The sequence below is a fragment of the Canis aureus genome, chromosome 24 (genome assembly GCF_053574225.1).
Source record: "Canis aureus isolate CA01 chromosome 24, VMU_Caureus_v.1.0, whole genome shotgun sequence".
In the NCBI taxonomy this organism is placed as follows: Eukaryota; Metazoa; Chordata; class Mammalia; order Carnivora; family Canidae; genus Canis; species Canis aureus.
This window is the reverse complement of record NC_135634.1, coordinates 31,769,213-31,794,871: the sequence shown is the minus strand read 5'-3', so window position 1 is coordinate 31,794,871 and position 25,659 is coordinate 31,769,213. Positions and strand designations below refer to the sequence as shown.

General features: G+C 40.3%; 1 protein-coding gene across 12 annotated transcripts in view; it reads right to left on the bottom strand.

Annotated features, from left to right (window-relative positions):
• The window catches only part of ADRA1A (adrenoceptor alpha 1A), a 109,961-nt gene that overhangs the window by 56,366 nt on the left and 27,936 nt on the right, over positions 1 to 25,659 (bottom strand). The window contains exon 3 of one of the 12 annotated variants that reach the window (XM_077868768.1): positions 20,656 to 21,067. The exons of the other annotated variants lie outside the window; for them this stretch is intronic. Within the exon in view, the coding sequence (XP_077724894.1) occupies positions 21,018 to 21,067 (50 nt within the window). The 3' untranslated portion in view covers positions 20,656 to 21,017. Of the gene's footprint in view, positions 1 to 20,655; positions 21,068 to 25,659 lie in introns of those variants that run through there. 12 annotated transcript variants of the gene reach the window in all.

Sequence of the window (25,659 nt, the reverse complement as noted above, 5' to 3'; positions counted from 1 at the left end):
GTTTTACCAAACTTTCAAGGACTTGGTAATTTAAATATCTTTTTTTTTTTTTGTAATTTAAATATCTTAAAGTACAGAAAAGGGAGCAAAATATCCCCAGCTCATTTTACGAGTAGCATTTCTTTGATACAAATCCAGGTGAAAAGATTATTAGAAAGGGAAATTATGGTCCAATTATACTTGCAAAGATGAGGGAAAAGTACTAATCGAATAAACTGAATCCAGAACTATATTTTATTTTTTTTAAGATTTTATTTATTTGACAGAGAGAGAGAGAAAGAGAGAGAGAGAGAGAGAGAATACAAGTAGGGGAGCAACAGGCAGAGGGAGAAGCAGGCTCCCTGCTGAGTAGGGAGCCTAATGGGGGGGCTTGATCCCCAAACTCTGAGATCATGACCTGAGCCAAAGGCAGACACTTAACTGACTGAGCCACCCAAGGGCCCCCAGAACTAGATTTAAAGTATATATATATATATATATATATATATATATATATATATATATTTACAATTATATATCTAAAGTATAGACTATGCATTTAAAATATACATATCATCACATTACTAATATAGATCATCCTAATTAAACCAGGAATGATTTAATATTAGAGAATTATTTTGTCTATTAGAAAATATGAGAACGATCTATTAATGTGATTCACCATATTAGCAGATTAAAGGGAAAAACAACATATGCCTATCTCAAAAGATTCAGGAAAAGCACTAATAAGATTCAATATCCATAAATGACAAAACCTCTTAGCAAACAAAAGAAAAAGACACATTCTTATTTTTTAGGTAGAATACCCACCAAAAACTTATGCCCACACAAAGCTCAATGGTGAAATGTCAGAAGCATGCTCTTTAAAGTCACAGGTAAGAAAATGGTGGGTCCTGGACATTTGTTTTCAATCTTGTACTGAAGGTCTTGACCAGTATGGTAAAATAGAAAGCAAGAAATTGGAAAGGAAGAAAGAACTGATCCAAATGCACAAATGATATACATATTTTTTAAATGTTTTTTTGGTTTTCTTTTTTAGATTTTATTTATTCATAGAGACACAGAGAGAGAGAGAGGCAGAGACACAGGCAGAGGGAGAAGCAGGCTCCATGCAGAGAGCCTGACGCGGGACTCGATCCAGGGTCTCCAGGATCGCGCCCTGGGCCAAAGGCAGGCGCTAAACCGCTGCGCCACCAGGGCTGCCCAAATGATATATTTTTTTTGCACAAATGATATAAACGCTACATAAAAAATCCAAGAGAATCTACAGACAAATCATTAGAATTAATAAAAACTCAACAGTTTTTCTGGATAACAGGTTTTCATTTTTAAAAAAATTTTTTTATTGGAGTTCGATCTGCCAACATATAGCATAACACCCAGTGCTCATCCCGTCAAGTGCCCATCACCCAGTCACCCCATCCCCCCACCTACCTCCCCTTCCACGACCCCTTGTTCGTGGGTAACAGATTAATATGCAAAACTAAATTTTGTTCCTATACCTGGCAACAAACTGTTAAAGCATGTATTTAAATAAATGCATTTCACAATAGCATCGGAAGGATAAGACATCTAAGACAAGGAAGAGAAGATTAGATCTTTCTGGAGAAAATGATAAAACTTTAAAAGACATTGCAAAACCTAAATAAATTGAGAGGTATTGTGTTAATCAAGGCTTTCTTGAGAAACAGAAGCAATAGGATACATGAAAAGATAGAAGGAGGTTTATTATAAAGGACTGGCTCACACTATCACAGAAGCTAAGTCCCACGATCTGCCATCTGTAAAGGCTCAGGCAAGCAGGTGGAAGAGTCCCCATTCAAACCCAAAGGCCTTAGAACCAGGGAGCCAACGTGTATAAGCCCCAGCCTGAGTCCTAAGGCCTGAGAACCAGGAGCCACTGATATCTGAAAGCAGGTGAAGATATGTAAAGCAGCTCACAAGGAGGGAGTGAATTCACTTTTCCTCTGCTGTTTTGTTCTATTGGGGCCATGGATGGATTGGATGGTGCCCATCTGTGTCAGTGAGGTCAGTATTCTTCATTCAGTTTATGGATTCAAATGCTAATCTCTTCCAGAGACATACAGACACAGCTAGAAACGATGTTTTATCAATTATCTGGGCATGATATTAGGTTAATCATTGCAGAGATATCATGTTTTGCATAGAAAGACTCATTATTGCGAAGATCAATTTTCTCCAAATTAAACCTATAAGGAAAATCAACAGAAAAAGGTGGTGGAACTCAATTTCCTAAATATCAAAGTATCATAAACCTTTTGTAACATAAGTTATATTGTGTTAGGAGTCTGTTTAGGTGTAAACAGATCAAGGAAAAGAATGGAGAGCCCAATGATAGTCCTGTACATATGGAATATTAATATATGACAGAGATTGCATTGCAGATTAGTGAGGAAAAGATAGATGGTTCAATAAATGGCCATGGGAAAACTGGTTAACCAAGTAGAGAGCAAAAGTTAAACTGAATTCCAATCTCCTATCATACATAAAAATCAGTTCCAGGTGGATCATAAACCACTACTTCATGCAATAAAATGAATGCATCTCAAACGTAGTATGCTAATGAAAGAAGCCAGATTCAAAAGGCTACATACTGTATAATTCCATTTATATGACATTCTTAGAGGGACAAAGAATGTAGATTAGTGGTTGCCAGGAGCTGAGGGTAGGGAGAGAGGCTGATTACAAAGGAGCAGGAAGAGTTTTCGGGATGATGGAACTTTTTCATGCTTTGATCATGCTGGTAGTTATGCAACTGTATGTGTGTGTTAAAACCCACATAACTGTGAAGCAAAAAAGAATTTACCGTACCTAAATTACACCTCATAGGCAACATTCTATTAAAAACATAGTAATTATCCCTTATGAATCTCTTAGCATGTGCCAGGCACTGTGGTTAGTGTTTCTACATGCATCCCACCCTTTAATTTTTCACAATCACCTTATGAAATAGATACTATAATTATTTAAGTGAAAAAGATTTGAAGAGACAGAATCATTCATCAGTTTCTTCTATTCCATAAAGTTGCCTAAGTTCTTTTAGAAATTCTTTAGATCTCTTCTCTAGGAGCAATTTCTTGATTAAACATCCTTAATCTCCTTTGACCTACAACTGCATTTCCACTCAGTTGGACAGTGTAAACGTTAATTTTTCTATTAGACTTTTTTATTATCTTTCCTAAGGCATAGACCAAGCATTCTCTGCTTCTCTGATACTACCAACCACCCTACCGAGCTATGCCTTTGTGGGAATATGCACACCCCTATACAAAAACACTGGTACAAAAGAGAATTGGCCTCATTACACTTAGACTATGAAAAGATGCAGCTTCTATACAGAATGGGTGCATAAACTTAGTCATATTCTTTAAAACTTAAAATTTATTTTGAGATAATCGTAGATACATGAGTAATAGAGGGAGATCTCTTATTACTTGGTTTCCTCTATTGGTAGCATATATAGTGCAATATTATTCTGAGGATATTAACACTGATACAGCCAAGATACAGAACATTTTTATCACTGCAGAGATGGCACCCCTACTTCCCTCCCAACTCCACGTCTTCCTCAATCTCTGGCCACTATTAATCTGTTTTCCATTTGTACAATTTTGTCATTTTTATAATTTTGTCATTTCAAGAATGTTATATAAAGGAAGTATTTAATCATTTTGGGATTGGCTTTTTCCTTTTTCACTCAGTATAACTCTCTGGAAATTCATTCAGAGAATGTCACATGTATCAATGGCTCCTTCTTTTTATTGCTGAGTAGGAACGTTATCACAGTTTGTTTAACCATTCCCTTGCTGAAGAACATCTGGGTTGTCTTTGATTTGGGGCTATTACAAATAAAGCTGCTATAAATATTCCTGTACAGCTTTTTGTGTGAGCATAAATATCACTCCTCTGGGAAAAACGCCCAGGAATGCAATTACTGGATTGTATGGTTAGTTGCATGTTTAGATTTTTAAGAAATTGTCAAACTTTTTCAAAGTGTATCATTTTACAATTGCCACCAGAAATTTCTGAGTGATCTGGTTTCTCTGCATCATTGCCAGCATCTGATATTGTCACTATTTTTTATTTTAGCCATCCTGATGGTTGTGTAATGATATCTAATTGTGGTTTTAATTTGCATTTCCCTAATGGATGATAATGCTAACCATCTTTTCTTGTATTTACTTGCCATCTGCATATCCTTTTTAGTGAAATGTCTGTTCATGTCTTTTGCCCAAGTTCTATTTGGATTGCCTGGGCATTTTTAATGAGTTCCTTATATATTCTAGACACCAGTCTTTCATTGGGTATATGGTTTGCAAATAATTTCCCCCAGTCGGTAACTTTTCTTCATTCTCATAACAGGCTCTTTTTCAGAGTAATAGTTCAAAAATTTTTAAAATAAAAACCAATGTATTCATTTTTCCTTTGATGAACAGTGCTTTTGGTGCCACGTCTTATCTAAACCTAGATGTCTGATTTTTCCTTTATTTTTCCTAAAAGTTTCATAGTTTTATGTTTTATACTTAAGTCCTGATGCATTTTGAGTTAATTTTTTTGTATAAGGTATCAGATTTAGGTCAAGGTTTAATTTTTACCCATGGATATCCAATTGCTCTTGCATCATTTGTGGAACAGGCTATATTTCCTCTGATCTATTGCTTTGGCATCTTCATAAAAAATCAGTTGGATATATTTGTACAAGTCTAGCAAGTCTATTTTTGGAGTTTCCATTTTGTGTGTCTGCTCCTTTTGTCAATCTACACAGTCTTGATTATTATTGCTATAGAATAAGTTTTGAGAGCAAATAAAGTGATACATCTTACTTTAAACTGCTTTATTCCAGCTCTTTGACTTTCCATATAAATTTTAGAAGAGTCTTCTGTTGTATATAACTACCAAAAGTCTTGCTAGGATTTTGGGAGCAACTGTATGATAAGTGGATATGAATCTGGGAGAATTAATAACTTTACTGTGTTGAGTCCATGGGCACAATATTTTTCTCCATTTTTTTCAGATCTTCTTTGATTTCTTTCATCAGCATTTTCTTGTAAAAAGCATATGCATACTGTACATACATCGTTAGATTTAAATGTAAGGATATCATTTTTATGAGCAATTATAGATGGTATTGTGTTTTTAAGAGATTTTATTTATTTATTCATGAGAGACACAGAGAGAGGCAGAGACAGAAACATAGGCAGAGGGAGAAGCAGGGTCCCTGCAGGGAGCCTGAGGCAGGACCCAATCCCAGGACCCCAGGATCACAACCTGGGCTGAAGGCAGATGCTCAACGACTGAGCCACCCAGGAATCCTGGTATTGTATTTTTAATTTTGGTGTCCATGTGCTCATTATTAGCATATAAATAAACATTTGCTTTTTGTTTTTCTTGTATCTTGAGACTTTGCTAGACTCATTTTTTAGTTCTAGAACTTGTTTTTAAGATTTCTTGTAACTCTCAACAGAGATACTATATCTACAAATAGTGATATTATATCATCTATAATTAATGAAAATTTTCTTTCTATTTAACCTGTATGTCTTTTCTTGCCTTATTGCATGGGCTAGAACTTCCAGCAATGTGTTGCATAAGAGTAGTGAGATGGGTATACTAACCTCGTTCCTGACTGTAAAAGAAAAGCATCTACTTTTTCGCCATCATGTTTAACGTCACATGTAGGTAACATTACCTACCTATTTTATGTAATCTTTATCAAATTGAGGGAGTTTCCCTATCTATTCCTAGTTTTCTGAGAGTTTTTTTTTAAATCATAACTGCGTGTTTTTCTGCACCAATGGATACTATCATGTGATTTTTCTTCTGTAGTGTGTTAATATGATGAGTTACATGGATTGATTTCAAATACTAAACTAACCTTGCATTCTTGGAATAAATCCTACTTCATAATGATATAGAATCCTTTCTATGTTGTGAATTCTATTTGCTCTTATTTTCTTAAGAAATTTTGTAAGGATAAAGGGTATTGGACTGTAATGTAGTTCTTTCTCTCCTCCCTTCTTCTTGCCTGTCTACCTGTCTTCCTTCCTTCTATTCTTTCATTTGTTGTCATTAGTTTTGTGCTTGCTCCAAAATTAGTTAAGAAGCGTTCCATCCTCTTCTATTATCTACAAAAGATTGTGTAGGATCGGTTCAATTTTTCTTTTGATAGAAATCTTCACTGGAACCATCTAGGTCTGGAGATTTCTTTTCTGGCAGTTTAATAGCTATGGATTCAATTCCCTTAACAGTTATAGGGCTATTTAAATGATCTGTGTTACATTGCATGAGTTGTGGTAATGTTCACTTTTCAAGAAATTAGTCTATTTCATCTAAGTCAAATTGATGTGAATAGAGTTGTTCACGGTATGCCCTCTCCTTTTGACATCTGCAGGGTCTATATTGATATCCTGCTTCATTCCTGATATTGGTAACTTATGTTTTCTTATTTTTTTCTCTTGGTCAATTTTGCTAGATGTTTGTTAAGTTTATTGATCTTTTCAAAGAACCAGCTCTTTGTGCTACTGATTTTCTCTATTGTTTTTCTGTTTTCAGTTTCACTGATGGCTGTTCTTATTTTTTATTTCCCTCCTCTTCTTGCTTTGGGTGTATTTAGTTTTTTCTGTTCTAGTTTCTTGAAATAGGATTTAGGTTATTTATTTGAGCCTTTTCTTCTTTTTTATAATGTATTTATAAAGTAATTATGTCCACCTCAGCAGTATATTAGCTGTGTTCCACACATTTTGATGTTTTATTTTCATTTTCATTCAGTTCAATGTAGTTTTTAAAGTTTGTTGAGATTTTGTCTTTGGCCCATGATTATTTAGAAGTGTGTTGTTTAGCTTCTAAGTGTCTGGAGTTTTCCCTGTTATTTTTCTGTCATGGATTTTTTGTTTGATTCCAAACAAGCATGATTTTATTTATGATTTTACTTTTACATTTGTTGAAGTGTGTCTTGTGGTCTAGAATATGGTCTATCACGTAAGTGCTTGAGAAGAGTAATTCTGTTGTTGTTGGGTGGGCATATTCTATAAATGTCAATTTGACCCTCTTGATTGATAGTGTGTTGAGTTTTACATGCTTGCTTCTTTTTTATCTGGTTCTTCTGTCAACTGTCAAGAGAGGAGTGTTGAAATCTCCAAGGATATCTGTGGATTTGTCTATTTCTCATTTTAGTGAGATCAGTTTTTACTTCACATAATTTGCAGCTATGTTATTTGGTGCATATACATTTAGGACTGCTAGATCTTATTGGATTAACCTCTCAGTCAGAGTGATTTGCATGCTCTGAAGACTATCTGATTTTATGTATGTATGTATGCATGTATGTATGCATATTTTTTATTGGAGTTCGATTTGCCAACATATAGCATAACACCCAGTGCTCATCCTGTCAAGTGCCCCCCTTAGTGCCCATCACCCAGTCACCCCATCCCCCTGCCCACCTCCCCTTTCAGTACCCTTTGTTCATTTCCCACTGTTAGGAATCTCTCATGTTCTGTCACCCTCTCTGATATTTCCCACTCATTTTCTCTCCTTTCCCCTTTAATCCCTTTCACTACTTTAATATTCTCCATATGAATGAAACCATATAATGTTTGTCCTCTGACTGACTGACTTCACACAGCATAATACCCTCCAGTTCTATCCATGTTGAAGCAAATGGTGGGTATTCATCGTTTCTGATGGCTGAGTAATATTCCATTGTATATACAGACCACATATTCTTTATCCATTCATCTTTCAATGAACTCCAAGGCTCCTTCCACAGTTTGGCTCTTGTGGACATTGCTGCTATAAACATTAGGGTGCAGGTGTCTTGGTCTTTCACTGCATCTGTATCTTTGGGGTAAATCTCTAGCAGTGCACTTGCTGGGTCATAGGGTAGCTCTATTTTTAACTCTTTGAGAAACCTCCACACAGTTTTCCAGAGTGGCTGCACCAGTTCACATTCACACCAACAGTGCAAAAGGGTTTCCCTTTCTCCACATCCTTTCCAATATTTGTTGTTTCCTGTCTTGTTAATTTTCACCATTCTCACTGGTATGAGGTGATATATCATTGTGGTTTTGATTTGTATTTCCCTGATGGCAAGTGATGCAGAGCATTTTCTCATGTGCTTGTTGGCCATGTGTAGGTCTTTGGTGAAATTTCTGTTCATGTCTTTTGCCCATTTCATGATTGGATTGTTTGTTTCTTTGCTGTTGAGTTTAGTAAGTTCTTTATAGATCTTGGATACTAGCCCTTTATCTGATATGTCATTTGCAAATATCTTCTCCCATTCTGTAGGTTGTCTTTTAGTTTTGTTGACTGTTTCTTTTGCTGTGCAGAAGCTTTTTATCTTGATTAAGTCGCAATAGTTCATTTTTGCTTTTGTTTCCCTTGCCTTCATAGATCTTGCAAGAAGTTGCTGTGGCCAAGTTCAACAAGGGTGTTGCCTGTGTTCTCCTCTAGGATTTTGATGGATTCTTGTCTCACATTTAGATCTTTCATCCATTTTGAGTTTATCTTTGTTATGGTATAAGAGAATGGTCTAGTTTCATTCTTCTGCATGTGGCTGTCCAATTTTCCCAGCACCATTTATTGAAGAGATTGTCCTTTTTCCAGTGGATAAAGACTATCTAGTTTTAGAACAGCCATTCTTGCTTGCTTATTTATTTATTTATTTATTTATTTATTTATTTATTTTCAACTCTCATATATAACTATATTGGAAGTAAGTTTCTTATAGAAAACATAATGATGAATCATGTTTCTTATTCAATTCACTCTGTTAAGTCTGTATATGTGGCAAAAAAGGAAACCTGGAAATTTATCACTGGTGTTTCTTGAGTCTGAGGGTGTCTAGCTGATCTGCCCTCTATCTTTCAGAATCTTCCTATGTTTATTTTATATATAATGCCTGGGATTTCTAGTTGTAATTAAGCAGAGAAATAGCTAAAGGTATATCCATTCCATCTTCCTGGAAGTAGAAGTCACTAGTCACATTTTGCAAGTCTTTTTGTTGTTGTTGCTATTTCTTTATCAGGGGTACAGTATAGTATGGTGGTTTATTGAGGAAGTTTTGTTGTTAGACCAGTCAATATCCCCCACTCTTCTGCAATACATGATCTTGGGAGGGGAATAAATATGTTCAAGACTTACAGTCTTCACTTGTAAAGCTATGCTTACCTCATCACTTGATTTGAGGGCTAAAAAATGATTATATGTACAAGTGCTTAATATACAGCTATTGAGAACTGAAAATATGGCCAGTATGCCTGAGGAAGTAAAGCTTTTAATTACTCAATTCTAAGTCATTTAAATTTAAATAGCCATACATGTGGCTACTATATTAGAAAATGCAGAGTTACATTGTTATAAATGAGGATAACAATAATCCTCATAGTATCAATGCAGGGTAAAAAAAAATATGGAAAACCACCTTGAAGACACTAGTATATAACCTAAAGAAGTGATATTTGTAGTCAGTATAGTAAGTCAAATATGCTTTGGAAAAAACTCTCCCTGGAAAGTTATTTTTCCCCTTCCAAATGAGAACTAACAATTTTTGTTATAGACATAAGTAGAAGAATAAGTACTATCAAGAAATGAATGAAATGGAGGAGGACTGCAAAAGGAAGCAAAACACATGATTAGCCTTCCTCCAATGTGTGCTCCTTTTTGAGTCCCATTCTACGTAATGGCTCTGTGCTGGATGCTAAGCATGGAGTTTCCTCACGGAACATTGTCTCACATGGACCTCAGTCACTAACGAGAAAGTGGTCCATCATGAAAAACTGGTCCCAGGTGAGCTCTATTTCAAAAAGATTCCCCTCTGATAAAAAGTCATCCAAGGGAAGTAGATGAGGTTTATTGACAGATTATTTGAAATCTCTTTACTGCCCCTCCTACCCCTACCCCAAACCCACCCCCAGAAGCTGTGGATTCCATTCTGCAAATGAGCTAGCTCCAAGAGTGTCAAGATGGGTATTAAGCCGCCTGAGTTCTTTACTTATGCTTGCCACCAACCATCTATTTGGTACCAGGAAACTCCACTCCATTTCATCCTGTGTGAAATGGAGGCTCAGAACTCGATGGTCCGAGACCTCCACCAGGATCATAATTCCATTAATTATATCTGACATTTGTACATTTTTTTGACTTCAAGGAAACAAGTACTCCCTGATGTATATTATGATACAGTTGTAGATATGAGAAATCAGAGGCGCAATAAGGCCATGATTTGGTCAAAGCCTCACAGTGAGATGGTGGCAGAACTGGAAATGAAATCCTCCAACTCCAAGCCCTTGCGACCTTGCCCTATACCATGTTGCTCAGATCTCATTTAGAGGCAAGTGTTGCTCAGGGCTGGAAAGTGAAATTTCTAATGAACAGAACTGCTTCTCTCTTCTTCCCTTTCCTGTCCTTGTTCAGCCCTCACACCTGTTAAGACCAGCCCTGGTTTGGATGCATAGAAAAGAGAAGAAAAGCAGAACAAAAGAGACAGGGAGGAAAAAAAGAAAGAGAGAGAGAGAGAGAAATGTAGAAAATGTGTTTAATAGTTTCCATATGTCCAGAAAGAAAGGCACTGAGAGTTTCCAGAAGAGCCAGCACCTTCACAGAATCATGAAGTTAAAGAAAGTGAAGATGGTGAGGTGAAGTGGCTTTGTCCCCTTTGACAGAGGTCTATTTAGAAAGCAGACACAGGGACAGCAGCAGAGCCTGTGAATTAAGGCCCACTGGAGTTCCAATCTCAGCCTTGCTGTTTTCCATCTGGAGAACTTTGGTCAGGGCAGCCTCTCTGAACTTTATTTTTCTCATCGCTGTAGAGGGGGTTGTGATACCAACACCGCAGGTCTATTGTGAGGATTAAATGAGAAGATATGTGTAACACAGCTGTCCAAGATAAGAATGCAATAGCTGAGAAAATTTATTAGTTTGTACTAATAAACAGATACTCTTTCAATCAAGTGATCTTCCCCTTATACTACGCAGGCTCTCCTCTTCTCTCCCTCTTACCCAATGCCAACTCATTCTCTTAAGCCCTCTAATTAGCTAAATAAAGAGTGCAGACAGGGCCTATGTAAAAAAATGCTCTCTGAGCCAAGTGAAATCCCCAGGGAAGGGAAGAAACCCACATGGCCAATTACCATAGCATCATTTCATTTCCTCGGAGTGACTAATACCCAGAGATAGTCACTTAAACACTAATTGCACAAGAACAGGTAGAAATCATGTTAAATGAACCCATCTTTATTTCTGGGGAAGAAGACAGCAAGGCTCTCCGATCCCTGAGTGCACTTGCTTCTTAATCTGCCACAGAAAGAGAGGATATTGGACATTGGATTTCGATTGCATCCGCAGTCGTTCTTAAGTGAGTGGGGAGGTTTACGGTGTTGGAACTGAATTACCAGCATAACAATGTGCCAGCTCCATCCTGTCAGCGTTTGATTTTTCTAAATTCAAGCACTGCATCCAACAGTGATGCTGGCATGCTGCAGAGAAACCACTGACACCCACGTGTCTCACCTTGCACCTTCTAGATCCTTCAGGACCCCGGTCTCCATACTGCTGAAAGGGGGGCGGGGAAAGAGTGCCTTCTTTAGGAGGGTTTTATGGGATCTCTTTATGGAGGGCCACTGTGAATCGTCACTGCCCACACCCAAGTTTGTTTTCTGCTTTCCACTTGTACCTTCTTTTTTCTTTCTCTTTTCCTCCTGCTTTCAACCATTTTTCTATTTGATACCAAAGTCACAGTTTTCTTGTTTCATAAAGGGTGGAAGGCAAGTAGGGAGGAAGATAGATATCCTTCATTTTCTAATTCTATCCTGCTTCCTTACCTACAAAGTGACTGGGAGCACTGACGATCATACGGTCTCTCTTCACTGAAAGGCCATGTTTACCCCACCTGCAAGCCATTAGCCATTCCTATTCAAAATATCCTCATGCCTCCTACTTAAATTTCACTTATTTCCCAAATCTCAAGTCAAGTGCCACCTCCTCCAAAAGTCTTCCTTAACTACTTTGGCCCTGACACAACTTCTATCACTTCATTATAAATAAAACCCGTAAAGTTTAGTTCATTATAGTACATTAATTACATACAAATTATATTGTGCATGTAATTTAGACTCTTCATTCTGATTTAATGATCCCTGAGGGAGGTGACCAAATCTCTCACCAATCTTGGATCATCCGTATGTGTTTTGGTTCAAGGCTATGCACAACGTTCACTCCCTATTTGATACCCGCTTAAAACAGAAAACTTACTTCCAGGTTCTGCACCCTGGTGTTTGCATGAGGGCATGAGCTTGGTAGGCCACAGAAACAACTTTCCATGGTGCAAATGGTTCTATTTAGCATAGAACATGTTTCTAGAATGCCTTCAGTTTTCTAGGTAGTGAGCTGGCTGCTGGCCATATCAGAAACACATTCTGTCCAGAGCAGTCTTCACCTCTTCTTTACAAAGAGATAACCAATTGACCTCAAAGCTGGTCTTATTCTCATTGTGGAGATAGTAAAAACACAGTACATTCTCACTGAGCTAGTTCTTGATGCCTGTCAAGCTCAGCTCAAGTTCAGTTTCCTTCTGTGACCTTCCCCAGACTGTGGAACCATATGACTGTGTTTCCTAACACAATGAAATGAGCAACACTAGAGTAATTGAGTCAGAGGATCTTCTCATGGGATGACTTTTTGAATCTATCTCCATGTGACAGCTGGGTGTTTCTGATTGGCAGGTAATTCTACAGACCATGTGCAGGGACCCAGGCTCCTTTGACATGTGGCTCTGCAATGCCCCAACACTTTAGGGTGACCTGGATCCAGGAGGAATGGCAAGGTCACATGGTGGCTTTCATGGCTCTAGCTGCTTTGGCCTTCATGGGCTCCTTCTTTCATACAAAATATTACACATTTTAATGTATGACTCAATATAAAGATGAAAATATTGTGTATTGATATATCTTCTTTGATCTAAACATTTTTAAGATTCTGACTTTAAAAATTAATATATTTCTGGGAGCCCTTAAAATCTTGGGTCCCTAAGTACTGAGTTCAGCTAGTCTGTGCTTATGTCTTTTTGGTCTAAACCTCTGTAGTGCTGGCTGCCCCATGCCCTTGGCACCCAGCTCACACTACCCTGCTTTGTCCACTTGATATGTACACATCAGCCTTACCAGACAGACAGCAGGACAGCAGGATCTGGGGCCTTTTGCTAGCTCTCTTGCGGTGCTTTGCCTAGAGTGAGGGCTCTAGTTGTACGGATGACACAGCTGTCATGGATTGACCAATTTCCTTAACTCACTAAACCTCAGTTTCCTCATCTGTAAAATGGAGCACAGGACCTGAAAACCCCTCATGGCACTGCCGTGTGGACGAAATGAGATGATTCATGCTTACACAGCATCTGGTACATGATACATGGTAAGCACTAAATAAATGGTAACTTTTTATCATTATGATTGAATATGACAGTAACTCATATTTATAGATACTTTGGGTTATCAAAGAACTGCCAAAGGGTGACAACATATCTGGGTTTTTAATGTTGCAATGCAGTTGAAGCTTGTTTTTAGAAAATGGTAAGGTTTAACGGAAAGGTTCTGGAATAAGACAGATGTGGATTTAAATTCTACCAGCTGGGTGACGTATCACACGTACTCAATCTGTCTGAGACTCTGAGACTCTGTTTTCTCATCTGTAAATCAAATGACAGTAGCACTTCCTTCATAAGTACTAAAAAAATTATTCTGGGTCATTCTGTCACCAGGCCACCTTCTTTTTTTGTTGAGGAAAAAGATTAGTGTCTAAACAAATACCTCCTACTTGTCTGTGGTTATGAAAGCCTCAGTGTCCTTATGGGAGGCCAGGAAAATCTGGTGGTAAGCTCAAGAATGCTAGCTCTTTCTCTGTCCTAGCCCTGTTAGAATCAAGCCAGGGAAGCCCTCCATCAATCATTAACAACTTTATCTAAATGTGCTTCTTGTCTCCAAAAAGCAGGTTCCATCAGCCGAGGAAAGGAGGAAGGATTTAAGAACCCAAGGCTGAGGATGAAAGGTCTGGGATGCTGAGAGCTGACTTTTGTGTGTGCATGTGCTCTCTCTCTCTTTCTGCATTGCCACAATATGATGAAATCCTCTTGGTTTTAGAGTAAATACATTCCCTGCCTGTACAGCTCTCCTCTTCTAAATGAAGTCTTAGAGTATGAATTCCAATTATTTCAAGGTTTCATGGTAAGTCACTTAAACCCTCAAAATAAAAATCATACCTACTGCCTAGTGAGCTTACCATCCACTAGGGACATATCATGACCACATGCAGGACATCCTGGGTGAGAACCTAGGACCTGACTTCAGTCCTGCCTTTGCTACATAGCAGCTCCATTAGCGGTATCACTTAGTCTTGGGATTCCTTTGTTTCTTCCCATATAATCTAAATAGTAATACAGTACCTACCTTATGGGTTGTATGCAGGAAGTGGTTGGTGTATGTCAGGTTTACTGCGTCTGGTACATAATAATTTTGCAAAAGTATCACATCCCAGTACAGCAGAGGGACACTATATAAGTAACTGCTGGCATCTGGGAGACACGCCAGAAATGTGGGGAACAGCCTTCTAGCTGTCTTTCACCTGAGCCAGGGATAGAATTGTCACTCACACAGACCCAAGGGGCCAGAGGCGGCATGTCTGCCCTACTTGCTGGCAAAGCCAGAATCTGGATAAACCCTGCTGGATTCAAGACCATGAAAGAGGGTGAAATAGAGGGCTGACAAAAAATGACTAAAACAAAACTACTGGTAGTATCCATAAAACAGAGCTGCCTGGGAAAGGAGCAACAGGAAGACAAAATGGGTCCTGAAGATAATTCTAAAAAAATGAGAAAATGAAAATATATGCAGGCTCCTTAAAGCAAAAAACACACGGCAAAGATTTCAATTCGTCCTATATTTTTAATAAGTCTAAAATAATCCACATGGGATTTTACTTGGCACTTAAAATTGTATTCTAAATTCTACCGGTAAGAAAAACTGGCAAGGAGGAGATGGATGATTCAATAAATGCAGAAAGAAAATAACAAGAAATGAACAATAGGCAATGTGATAAAATGCTTAATCACATATCAAAGAAATGCAGCTAGAAGTCACGTAACCCTTGGTTCCGCTTCCGAACACATGGAGCTTACATCTGGAGTTTATTATGAACATGGACAAGGAGGAAGCCACAGTACTCAGAAGAATAACCTAACAGAAAATTAAAACTTAGAAAAAGATCAGTAGTTCCATAAGCCATCATCTCCATTAGACACAGGTCCATGTGCACCTGGTAAGTTTGTACAGATCTGAAAATCTTGAGCCAAGGAGCAGGCAAGCTGAGTGGAGGCAGATCCATAAGGGAAACAGTGCCTCCACATCCTAACTGCCAAGGGTGTGGAGGGAGGGTGGACTGGGATGTGCAAACTCTTGAAGAGAACAACAGGTGGGTGTGAGAATGAGCCTCTGCTAGACTCAACTCAACAATCGGCATCAGAGCTAGAGGGACCCACTCCGGCCCACATGAGGCAGATTTTGGGGGGTAGGCCTAGGAATCTATAAATTGAAAAAGCTTCCAGGAACATTCTAGGCCACCAAAGTTTGAAAACCACCACTTTAGCACCTCCCACACAGAGCTGTCCTTGCCACACACCCACAGGCTACTCTTGGGCAAGGCCCATTGGTCCTCTGTGAGGAGGTGGAGGGCTAGGTTAACACCCAAGACCTCTCTTACTGAAAGACACTTCATGACTTATTCTGTCTGTACCTACCCTTGAACTTTGGCAGCAGCCATGCATCCTCTTATTCCAAAGAAAGGAGAGAACATGGAGAAACTTGGCTGTGAAATTATGATGCTCTCTATAATCTCATTCTTGTCAACCTAGTTCTGAGCCTGACTTTCTTCTGATATCTCCAGAAACCCAAACTTAATTATCAGGACTCTCTGTTCTTGAGTGTGAGGATGACACACGTCTGGAACCACAGGGAAATGACCATGAAAGGATGAGGTTGCAGAGCCAGGCAATATTCTTTTAACACAAAAAAGGGAGGATTTGACAGGAGGTAAAACCAGAGATGGTTTGTCTGGGGGGACAGCATGGTCAAACCTTCTTATCAGTGTGGCTATGGCAGCAGGTTACAGAGATGATGGTTTACTTAAGGAATTAACTGAAAAATAAGCTGTTCTGCCCTCAATCATCTCAGCTGCCAAAATCCCAATTATTTCTTAGCCTGAAATGATCCTAAGAAAAGAACAGTCCAAGTTCTACAACAGCGTCAACTATTCTCTCTCAACTTTCTGTTAACTCCTTCGGAATATTAAAATATGATTCTTTGGTCTTTCGAACTGACTTGGGTTATTGCAGTGGCCTCTCAGATGGGGGTCAGCTGGGGTCTCTCTCTCTCTTTCTCTCTTTGTCCCTCTCTCTTTTTCTCTCTCACACACATACACATTGTTTCCTCTTTATTTACTTATTTTCACAAAGTTAAAGAGTTTGATGAAAGCCCAAGATATTGGTCTTCATATTGATCTCACTGATGCATGAAACTTCCTGAACTTTAGGAAACTGAGATCTTTTCAAAAGAAAGAGGCTCGGAGGCACCTCGGTGGCTCAGTCTGTTGAGTGTCTGACTCTTGGTATCAGCTCAGGTCATGATCTTGGGAGATGGAGCCCTGTGTTGGTCTCTGTGCTCTGCAGGGAGTCTGCTTCAGATTCCCTCTCTCCCTCTGCCCCTCCCCACCTCTAAGATAAATAAATAAATAAATAAATAAATAAATAAATAAATAAATAAATAATAAATCTTTAAAAAATAAATAAAAAGAAATAGGCTCAGAAGAGTCAGTGGGGCTCTGGAGCATGGGTACCTAATCATGTACCCTTGGCAGCTAAGGCAAGATCCCCTGCTGACTTGTCAAACTCTCACATGGACGTTAAGAAGATTAAGATAATAGCATGCCTAACATAGCTAATAAGAAAGATTTAAAACAATTGGCAAAAATAGATTGAGTTATGAAACGCTTATTAAGGGATAATGATTCTGTGTCACAATAACGGCATATAGGGTCGGCTTAATTTCACACACCAAGAAGGGAAAAGATGCAGACGATCCGGAGGCACAAAGAGACAGAATCTGCAATGCTTTGTGCCCAGTGCCCAACCTGGCAGGCAGAGACACCCTCGACTGGCAACCGGCACTCCCAGCAACACCCTCATCACTGATCACGGCCCGTTTGCAAGGGGTGGAGAGGTCACAGAGATGCCCATTCGCATCCGATGTCTCGGATATCAGAGAAGGTCTATCTATGTGCCCAAATATCCTAAATAGATTTTCCTCAATTTAAGAAGAGTCACATCAATCTTCAACCTTTGTAGCCCAGAGAACATCACTGACATGCCAGTTCTCTTCCTGTTCATTTTCGGGGACAAGAGCATAATCCTACTCAAAGAGAACTGGCTAAGGACTGATTCGGGTCCAGAAGGGTGGGGGGCACACTGCATGCAGATCCTTCCCATGCGCCTCCCTGCCTCTCCCATGCCAAGCAGTGCTCCTTTCACATCCCTGAGCTGGCAGCAGTGGCAGCCCCTGCCCTGGGACTCCCCTGCCCTGCACAGCCAGGAGCTCCAGGCTGGGAGGCTGGGGTAGGAGAAGAGGTCTGCTGGTCTCCACTCCATATTTCTCATCTATTGAGAGGAAGCAGCCATCTGGAAGCTGAGGGGCTTTCTCAAGCCCATGGGCCTTGTCTTTCCCTCACCAAACTCTTTCCTTTTAAAAGGGAAGGGGGCGGGGTTCCTGGGTAGCTCATTCAATTGAGCATCTGACTCTTGGTTTTGGCACAGGCTCAGGTCATGATCTCAGGGGTCGTGGGATTGAGCCCTGAGGCAGGCTCTGTGCTCAGTGGGGAGTCTGCTTGAGAGTCTCTCCCTCTGCTCCTCCCCTCACTTTCTCTCTTTTCTCTCAAATAAATACATAAATCTTAAAAAAAAAAAGACAAAGGAGAGGGGGCACGTTACAGGCTGTAGTGAGAAAAATATCAGACCTGAACAAAGGCCTGATCAAAGACGAGCCTTTTAATTTTCAGGTGGGATGCTCAAGGTGGGAACGTACACAGTTGGCAACTCTCCTACACTGCTGGTGAAGTGGTGTAAAAAGAGTTTCAAGAAGGTTATCTGCAAAATGTTATTTTTTGCTTAAGGATTTTATTTATTTATTCATGAGAGGCACACAGAGAGAGGCAGAGACATAGGCAGAAGGAGAAGCAGGCTCCCCATAGGGAGCCTAATATGGGACTCAATCCCAGAACCCTGGGATCATGGCCTGAATCAAAGGCAGATACTCAACCACTGAGTCACCCAGGTTCCCTTGCAACATGTTTTAAAATGGAAAGCAGGCATACCCTTTAAGTCAGCAACTCTCTTCTCAGGAAACTATCTCATGGAAGCAAAAGCACCCACATACATAAGCATCTCTGTAAACCATGTGCACTATTTGGAGGCAAAAGTCTGGAAACCAGATGAGCATCCATTGACAAGAGGAGTGAATGAATGTGATAGGCCACAGATGGCTCTCACACAGAACTAAACAAGCAGAGGAAAAACATAGGCAAATACAGAACACATATGAGCATGTGATTTCTCGGGAGAATGTGGTACAGGACAAGAGATGGGGAGGAACTTCCCCCCAAACACAAGAAAAAAGAAAAGAAAAAAAGAAAAAGGATGACACAAAAAATTCAAGCAGGTGGTACAGAGAAGTGGGTTGAGGTTTATGGGATGTGCTCTCAGGATTGTATCTGTTGAAGACAGAAGTAAGCCAGGCCTCAGCCAAGCCCCATGGAGCTGGTAGTGCTCTGGACAGTTATCCTGAACTAGGATGAAGACCAGTCACTGGACTTGGGCTGATCCCAAGAAGAAGGCGGCTCCCAACAGAAGAGGGTGAGCATCAGGAGGAGAGACCACTTGGAGCTGTAAGGTTCAGCTCCTCACAGGGGATGGCCGCTTCAGTCTTCAGGGGAAGGGCCCGGCTGCATGGCCCAGCATCCACTGCAGGAGACATGATCACATTTGTGTGTTCATGAAATCATAGGTACAATGTGCATGCAGACGTATAAAAAAATGTGTGCAAAGAAGAGTGGCCTCTTTGACCCTTGGATTTTAAATTTATTTCTAACACTCCCAGTGATGAAACCTAGCCAGCCTCCATACCAAGGGGAAGCAGATGAGACTCCCAGCCTGGGCGATTCTGGTGGTAATCCTGCCTAATGATTTCCCCTGACCTCGTCACAATGGAAACCAGGCGCCAAGCTCCCAGCTGAACTAATGTCTGCTCCTGAGAACTCTGACTGCCTTCTATTTTTGCACGGGTTGGAAATAGAACCAAGGGATAAATTTTGTCTCCCTTTTGCTCAGGGTTGGGTACCTTGAATATGAGTTTGAACTGAAATCAAGCGTAAAATACAGAGTAAGGACCCCATAAAGATAGCAAGGTAGAGCTATATAGGGTGCTGTAAAACTAAAACAATGGCTCTCACCCAGCCCTAACTAGGAAGCCCAGTGGTGGCTCAATGAGGCACCCCTTGAGACCAATTATGATGCTATAAAAAATACAGAGACCTCATAATTGGACATATAATCAGTCCCTCAAGCCCATCTTCTCCTTCCTTCCCTTCTCCTTCTCCTTCCATATGACTAAGACCAAGTGGACATAATGCATTCACCTTGCACATTTCTCCCAGGACTACCTTCCACAGTCATCTGAAAGATTTCACTTCTATCAGCAAGTGTTTGAGGGACAATGGAGAAGAAGAAGAGGCTAATACAGATGTTCTAGGTTCCGTGTTTCTATCGATATGGACAGAAAGACCCAGCAGCCTGTCAAGTTCCAACAGGATATCTTCTTGTAATTAACATTGTTCTGGAAAGAATAGCTAAGGTCATCAGCCGAGAAAAAGGTGAGCTATACATACTGGAAATGAGGACCGGAGTTAGTAAGTGTAGAGTCTTGTATACCAGGATAACCCAAAAGAATTATGTGGGAAAAGATTGATTAGCACTAGAATAAGAAAGCAGGTAGATGGCTGATTAAACATTAAACATATTTTTAAAAAACCCCAAACATAAAAAAACCCAAACATTAAACATATTAGAAATAGATAGCTTTCTTATATATTAGCAAAAATTAGAATGTGACGGGGGACAAGATTCTATCATATTAACAATAAAAATATAAAATACCTAGGTATACATTTAACAAGAAATGTATAGAATAAACAAAGAGAAAGCTACAAAAACTAAGTGCCTTCAACGAAGTGGTCCATTCCTAGATGTGAAATTTTTATACTGCGAAGATATCAATTCTATTCATTTTTATATATAAGGTAACAGAATTCCAACTAATAGTTTATTTAGAACTAGATAATTATAAATTTCATCTTGAGGCATAAACACAAATGAAAACCCAATGTGAGATGGGTGCTGTCCTAATAGATTTTGAAATATTTTAAAATGACATTAATATATAAAATATGGATACCAAGATGGAAAGGCAGCCTGCTGATCATTCAGTCACTTCTGATAGGTCTGGGAATAGCAGTTAGCATCTTCTCTTTTCTTATTTAACTATGGACTCCTACAAGTGCTATTTAGCTTTGTGGCCACCTTCCCCCAGGTCCCACCAGCCCAGGAAGGGAGCCGTCAGCCCCCATAGTCCTCAGCACCATCTTAGGAAAAACAGTTGTAGTCTTACCCTTTGGACCTTTGTTCCTTTTGATGATGCTGAGTCAGTCTCCAAGGTCAGGACATGTCCTCTGGTTGTCCCTCCAGGACACCAAACATCTGGGAGAGAAGTGACCCATCCCCTTGGAACCAACCCTTATGTCTTCCGTTTCCTGTCGGCCTTTCACTGGATGAATAAAATATGCAGATTCTTATTTTAATTTTTCACTTGCCTCCTGGACTTTTGATACCTCACATTCCATAGCTTCTCAAATCATTTGTGTGAAGGGCTAGTTTTTTCCAAATCCATCTTGCACCAGTACTCTTTTTAAATGTAAGAGAAAGAAATTACAAAAAGCAAACAAAAAAACAAAAAAAAAAAGGAAAAAAAAAGTCAAGCAAATACAAGCCCCAACTTTTATTATTATATTCAGCAGACACAAAATTCCTATGTCATATTGCCACAAACATCTTTAAACACTTACTCTTTTCACAGAATGATGATGAACCATTGGCATCAGACCCTCTGCGCACCGACTACACTGTTCTTATGTCATCATCAACGGACTGGCTATCACTTTAGCTAAGGATTCTTCATGCCCCATGGGCTGTGTAACAGGACAATCTTACCTTCCTTCAACACTTTGCTTTTTTAAAAAAGATTTTATTTATTCATGAGAGACACAGAGAGAGAGGCAGAGACATAGGCAGAGGGAGAAGTAGGCTCCCTGTGGGGAGCCCATGTGGGACTTGATCCCAGGACCCAAGATTATGATTTGAGCCGAAGCCAGATGCTCAACCACTGAGCCACCCAGGTGTCCCAACACTTTTTATAGCACTCAAATCTTTTCCCTCATATGACTATCCAATATTATTCTGAGATAATATTATTCTGAGACAAGTCCCATGTTCTGATTCATGGTCCTGGGTTCTTTCCACCCCTTGGTGGAATCCATGTATGTGAGGATGAACTGCAAACTGATCAACTCAATGAGCCTAATTGCACAGCCCTGGCCAACCAAAGTATTTTAAGTGCTAATACTACAAAAGTCCCTTTCTGCCTTTCTTTACCCCATATCCTTGAAAAGAAAGCACCCCCAGATCGTCCAGCCTTGGGCTAATGACATTGGTCTTACACTGCATTACAGTGTTAGGAGGAACTTTTTTTTTTTTTTTTTTTTTATGAGAGACACAGACATAGGTGGAGGCAGCGACATAGGTGGAGGGAGAAGCAGCGACATAGGTGAGAGGGAGAAGCAGGCTCCCTGTGGGGAGTCTGATATGGGACTTGATCCCAGGACCTGAGCCCAGGATCACGCCCTGAGTTGAAAGCAGATGCTCCACCACTGAGCCACCCAGGTGCCCCATGGGAAACATTTTAAATGATCCATAGTTCTCAAAAACGATAGCAAATCTCAAACTGCAGCAATGTCACTAAAAACTCTAATTAAACTCTTCAGCATAGGAAATTATTTAGGCTACATGGCCATAACAGAGGTGGCATTCCTCACCTCCTAGCTGCTTTTCCAAAGTGCAGGTACAGTACATCATGTAAGAGCAAATGAGTATCCCCCCTGTGTGCCAAATTTGCAAATTAGAGTACGAAGATTTTGGAAAATTTCAAGCAAAATCACTGTTGATTATTCAGAAGGGGATGTTTTTCTCTGTGTTCTGCGGGACTGGCCAGCAGTGTGTTTGGGGTGGTTGATAGCAAAGCTAAGTGCTCAGGGTGTCTCTGGTTTCCTGCAGTTAAATGCAGTTCCAAAGAGCTTCAGGGATGCAAAGTACCGGCACAGGAAGGCAGCATGGTGCAGGGGAAAGGACTGGGTTTCAGAGTCAGAGGGTCCTGGCTTCAATCCCAGCCCGACACTCCCTAAATGGATAGTGGTCTTTGACTTCGGTGTGCCAACAGGATTGTGACTACTAAACAAAGGTATATATAAAATGGCTTAGCACATACATGCTGGAAAATTCTTGCCTTTGCAAATAGGAAAAAAAGCATACAGAGTTCACCTTCGTCTACCAGGCATCCGCCTCTAAAGGTTTTTGGGTTTTGATTTATTTTTCCTCTGCACTGACTCTATAGTATTAAAATAGCTTCAGGTGGGGTGCAGAATCCACATGAAAAAACACTGTTAAAAAGAGGAGTAAGAATCCCATTGAAGTCTACCCTAGCCATTGGGTACTCAACTGGATAGCCTGAGGGCTGACTCATGTCCACAATGGGGATGTTTGATAGGACAGGATATAAAAGCTTTGCTTTATGAAACAATTTTTTTGGGGTATTGACGCCCCCCTCAAGAAACTAACGTGTGGAAAAGATCTACCTATGGCTCAGTGTGCTCCCACCTTTGCTGGCTTTGATCCCTATCCTCACACAATACTTTAGGCAACTCAGAGGACAGGGAAGTAGAATCATCTTTAAGTCACTGGAAGCAATACAACATACAATTAGGACAATTCAATTTTTTTTTTTTTTTGGCTTGAGTTGTCCCAGTTGGCTGTCTACACCGATCACAAGACTCCTGTTTCTCAGGACTGTGTAAAGTTAAGCCAAGTAACTGAGTACAAACCAGGACAGGCATTCAATCATACAGATGTTTCATGCCATATTTTCTTCTCTGGCACCAAAAGACCCTTGGAGACTTTCTTAAGTTTACAAGACCACATTTTAGTACTTTGGATAACTGAATTTTTTCCCTTTCTATTTAAATATTTAACAACAGGAACGCCTGGGTGGCTCAGCTGGTTAAGCATCTACCTTCGGCTCAGGTCATGATCTCAGGGTCCTGGGATGGAGCACAGTGTGGGGCTCCCTGCTCAGTGGAGAGTCTGCTTCTCTCCACTTCTCCCTACCACTTGTGCATGCTCCCTCTCTATTTTTCTTTCTCAAATGAATAAATAAATAAAATCTCTAAAAGAAAAAAAATTAACAACATTAAGTCCAGGCCAGACTTTGCCTGAATGTATATCTGAAGAAGGAAAGTTTGGACCAGCTTAAAGATCCAAGTCAATGATGCCATCCTTCTTCAGAGTGTCTGTGGCAGGGAGAAACCAAACCCTTGGTTCTGTTATTCACACAAAATTGATCAGGGTCTCTGCACTCTACATCCAGACCAGTTTCATCACTTCACATATAGAACTGGATTCTGAGTCTTTTTAACTTAATTCAACAAATGTTGCTACTGTGCTTAGGCCTTGAGGATTTGAAGGTGATTAGGACTGATTCAGGTTCCCTATCGAATATAATTCAGAGTCTTAGAGACGATCACCTAAGCGAATCCTGCCATTCTGCTGACAAAGATTTGAGGCCTGGAAAGAAGAGACCCTCCCAGAGTCACACAATAAGCGAGTGTGAACCCTCATACTTCGAAATCAGGATAAATCAAAAGTTTAAAATCATAGTTATAATGTAGGTGCCATTACTATCAAAGAAATGGTAGAAAATAAGACAGATGGGTGAAGATAAAAGGACTATGTGCCAGTGCCCTAATATGTAGCTTTTGGACAGAATTGTCAAACCACTGTTCCTAAATGCAATACACGGGCTGTCTGCACGCTGTCTGCACAAGGCCACCCACTCACACAAACTGCCTGTGGATCCTCCAATTTGTCCTTCGTTTCTGAAGGCAGAGTCAAGGGCACTATGACCCTTACTATGTTCTCAGCTCTATTCTGGGTAAGTCAGATATTGAGCCCTGTATAATAAAGACCAGGTGTTCACATTTGAGGTTTTGATAATCTAGGGAGATATCAGGACAGACCGGCATGCAGATGTATGCCATAAAGCCTATGTTATCATCATGGGATGTGCACGTTAATAACATTAGCAGGTTATGGTTCATGCTCCTCAAGTCACTCCTTTTAGGAAGCCTTTTTAATATCATGCTCCACACTCCACCCCAGACTGGAAAACCAACCTCTTCCAACCACGCCCATGTATTTATCATGACCCTGTATTGGGTTCAGTGATCTGCTGGTCTCCACCTTGAAGTCAAGGTCCACTTGTGTCTGCCACCCAGGAGGCTCTCAATAAATTTCTTGCATAAAGTAAATAAAAAAGATATTTTGAGATCCTAGTCCACTCTGGGGTGGCTTCCCAGAAGAGGAAAGCTGGGATTTATTTTAAGAAATGGAAATGGCTTGGTGGCAGGAGGCACATTTCTTTCTTCGTTCCCTACCCTACGCCTGGAACACAGGAGCAGCGCTTGAGGCGGGTGTAGTGAGAAGGGCATGGGGGAGAGGAGAGGCACACACTGTTCCCGAGATTCTCCCACAATTGGAGAGAAATTCTCAGGGGCAGGCTCACCCTGCCAAAGTCCAGGGTGACAATAGGAAAAGAAGTCCTGACCCTCGGCATGGCTTCACTTGGCCCGTCACACCGTATGTTTCGCCACACGAGAGACATCGTTGCAGTGACCTTGGGAAATCACTTCCATCTGGAAGCCTGGGTGAGTCATAGGAAGACACGATGCAATTTCTCCAGTTTGCATTTGGCCCGGACTATCAAATCTACATTCTGACCTTTACGAAACACTATTACCCAAGAACATTCTGATGGGATGCAACATTAGTAAATCAAAAGCCTGTGGTCCTAATTCCCTTCCAATGCACACAGTTAGACATAGTCACAGTTGGATGCAGCCTATGGTTTGCCTTTGGAAGGATGGTGGATTTTGGGAAGCTCTGGGCACTTGGTCAGGACAGAAGCAAAGTGCAAGGGTTTGGGAAGGTAGTGATCGGGTGAGAGAGGTGTTGCATGCAATATTTTTCTATCTGGTTTTTGTCCCAGGAGATCCATTTGATATCGACACCTGAACTTTGTAACATAGCCGGGTCCTGCTCCACTGGCTTCTCCACAAAAAGCATGATGCAAACCAGCTGGGGTTAAAAAGAGTTACCATGGAAACCCCAGA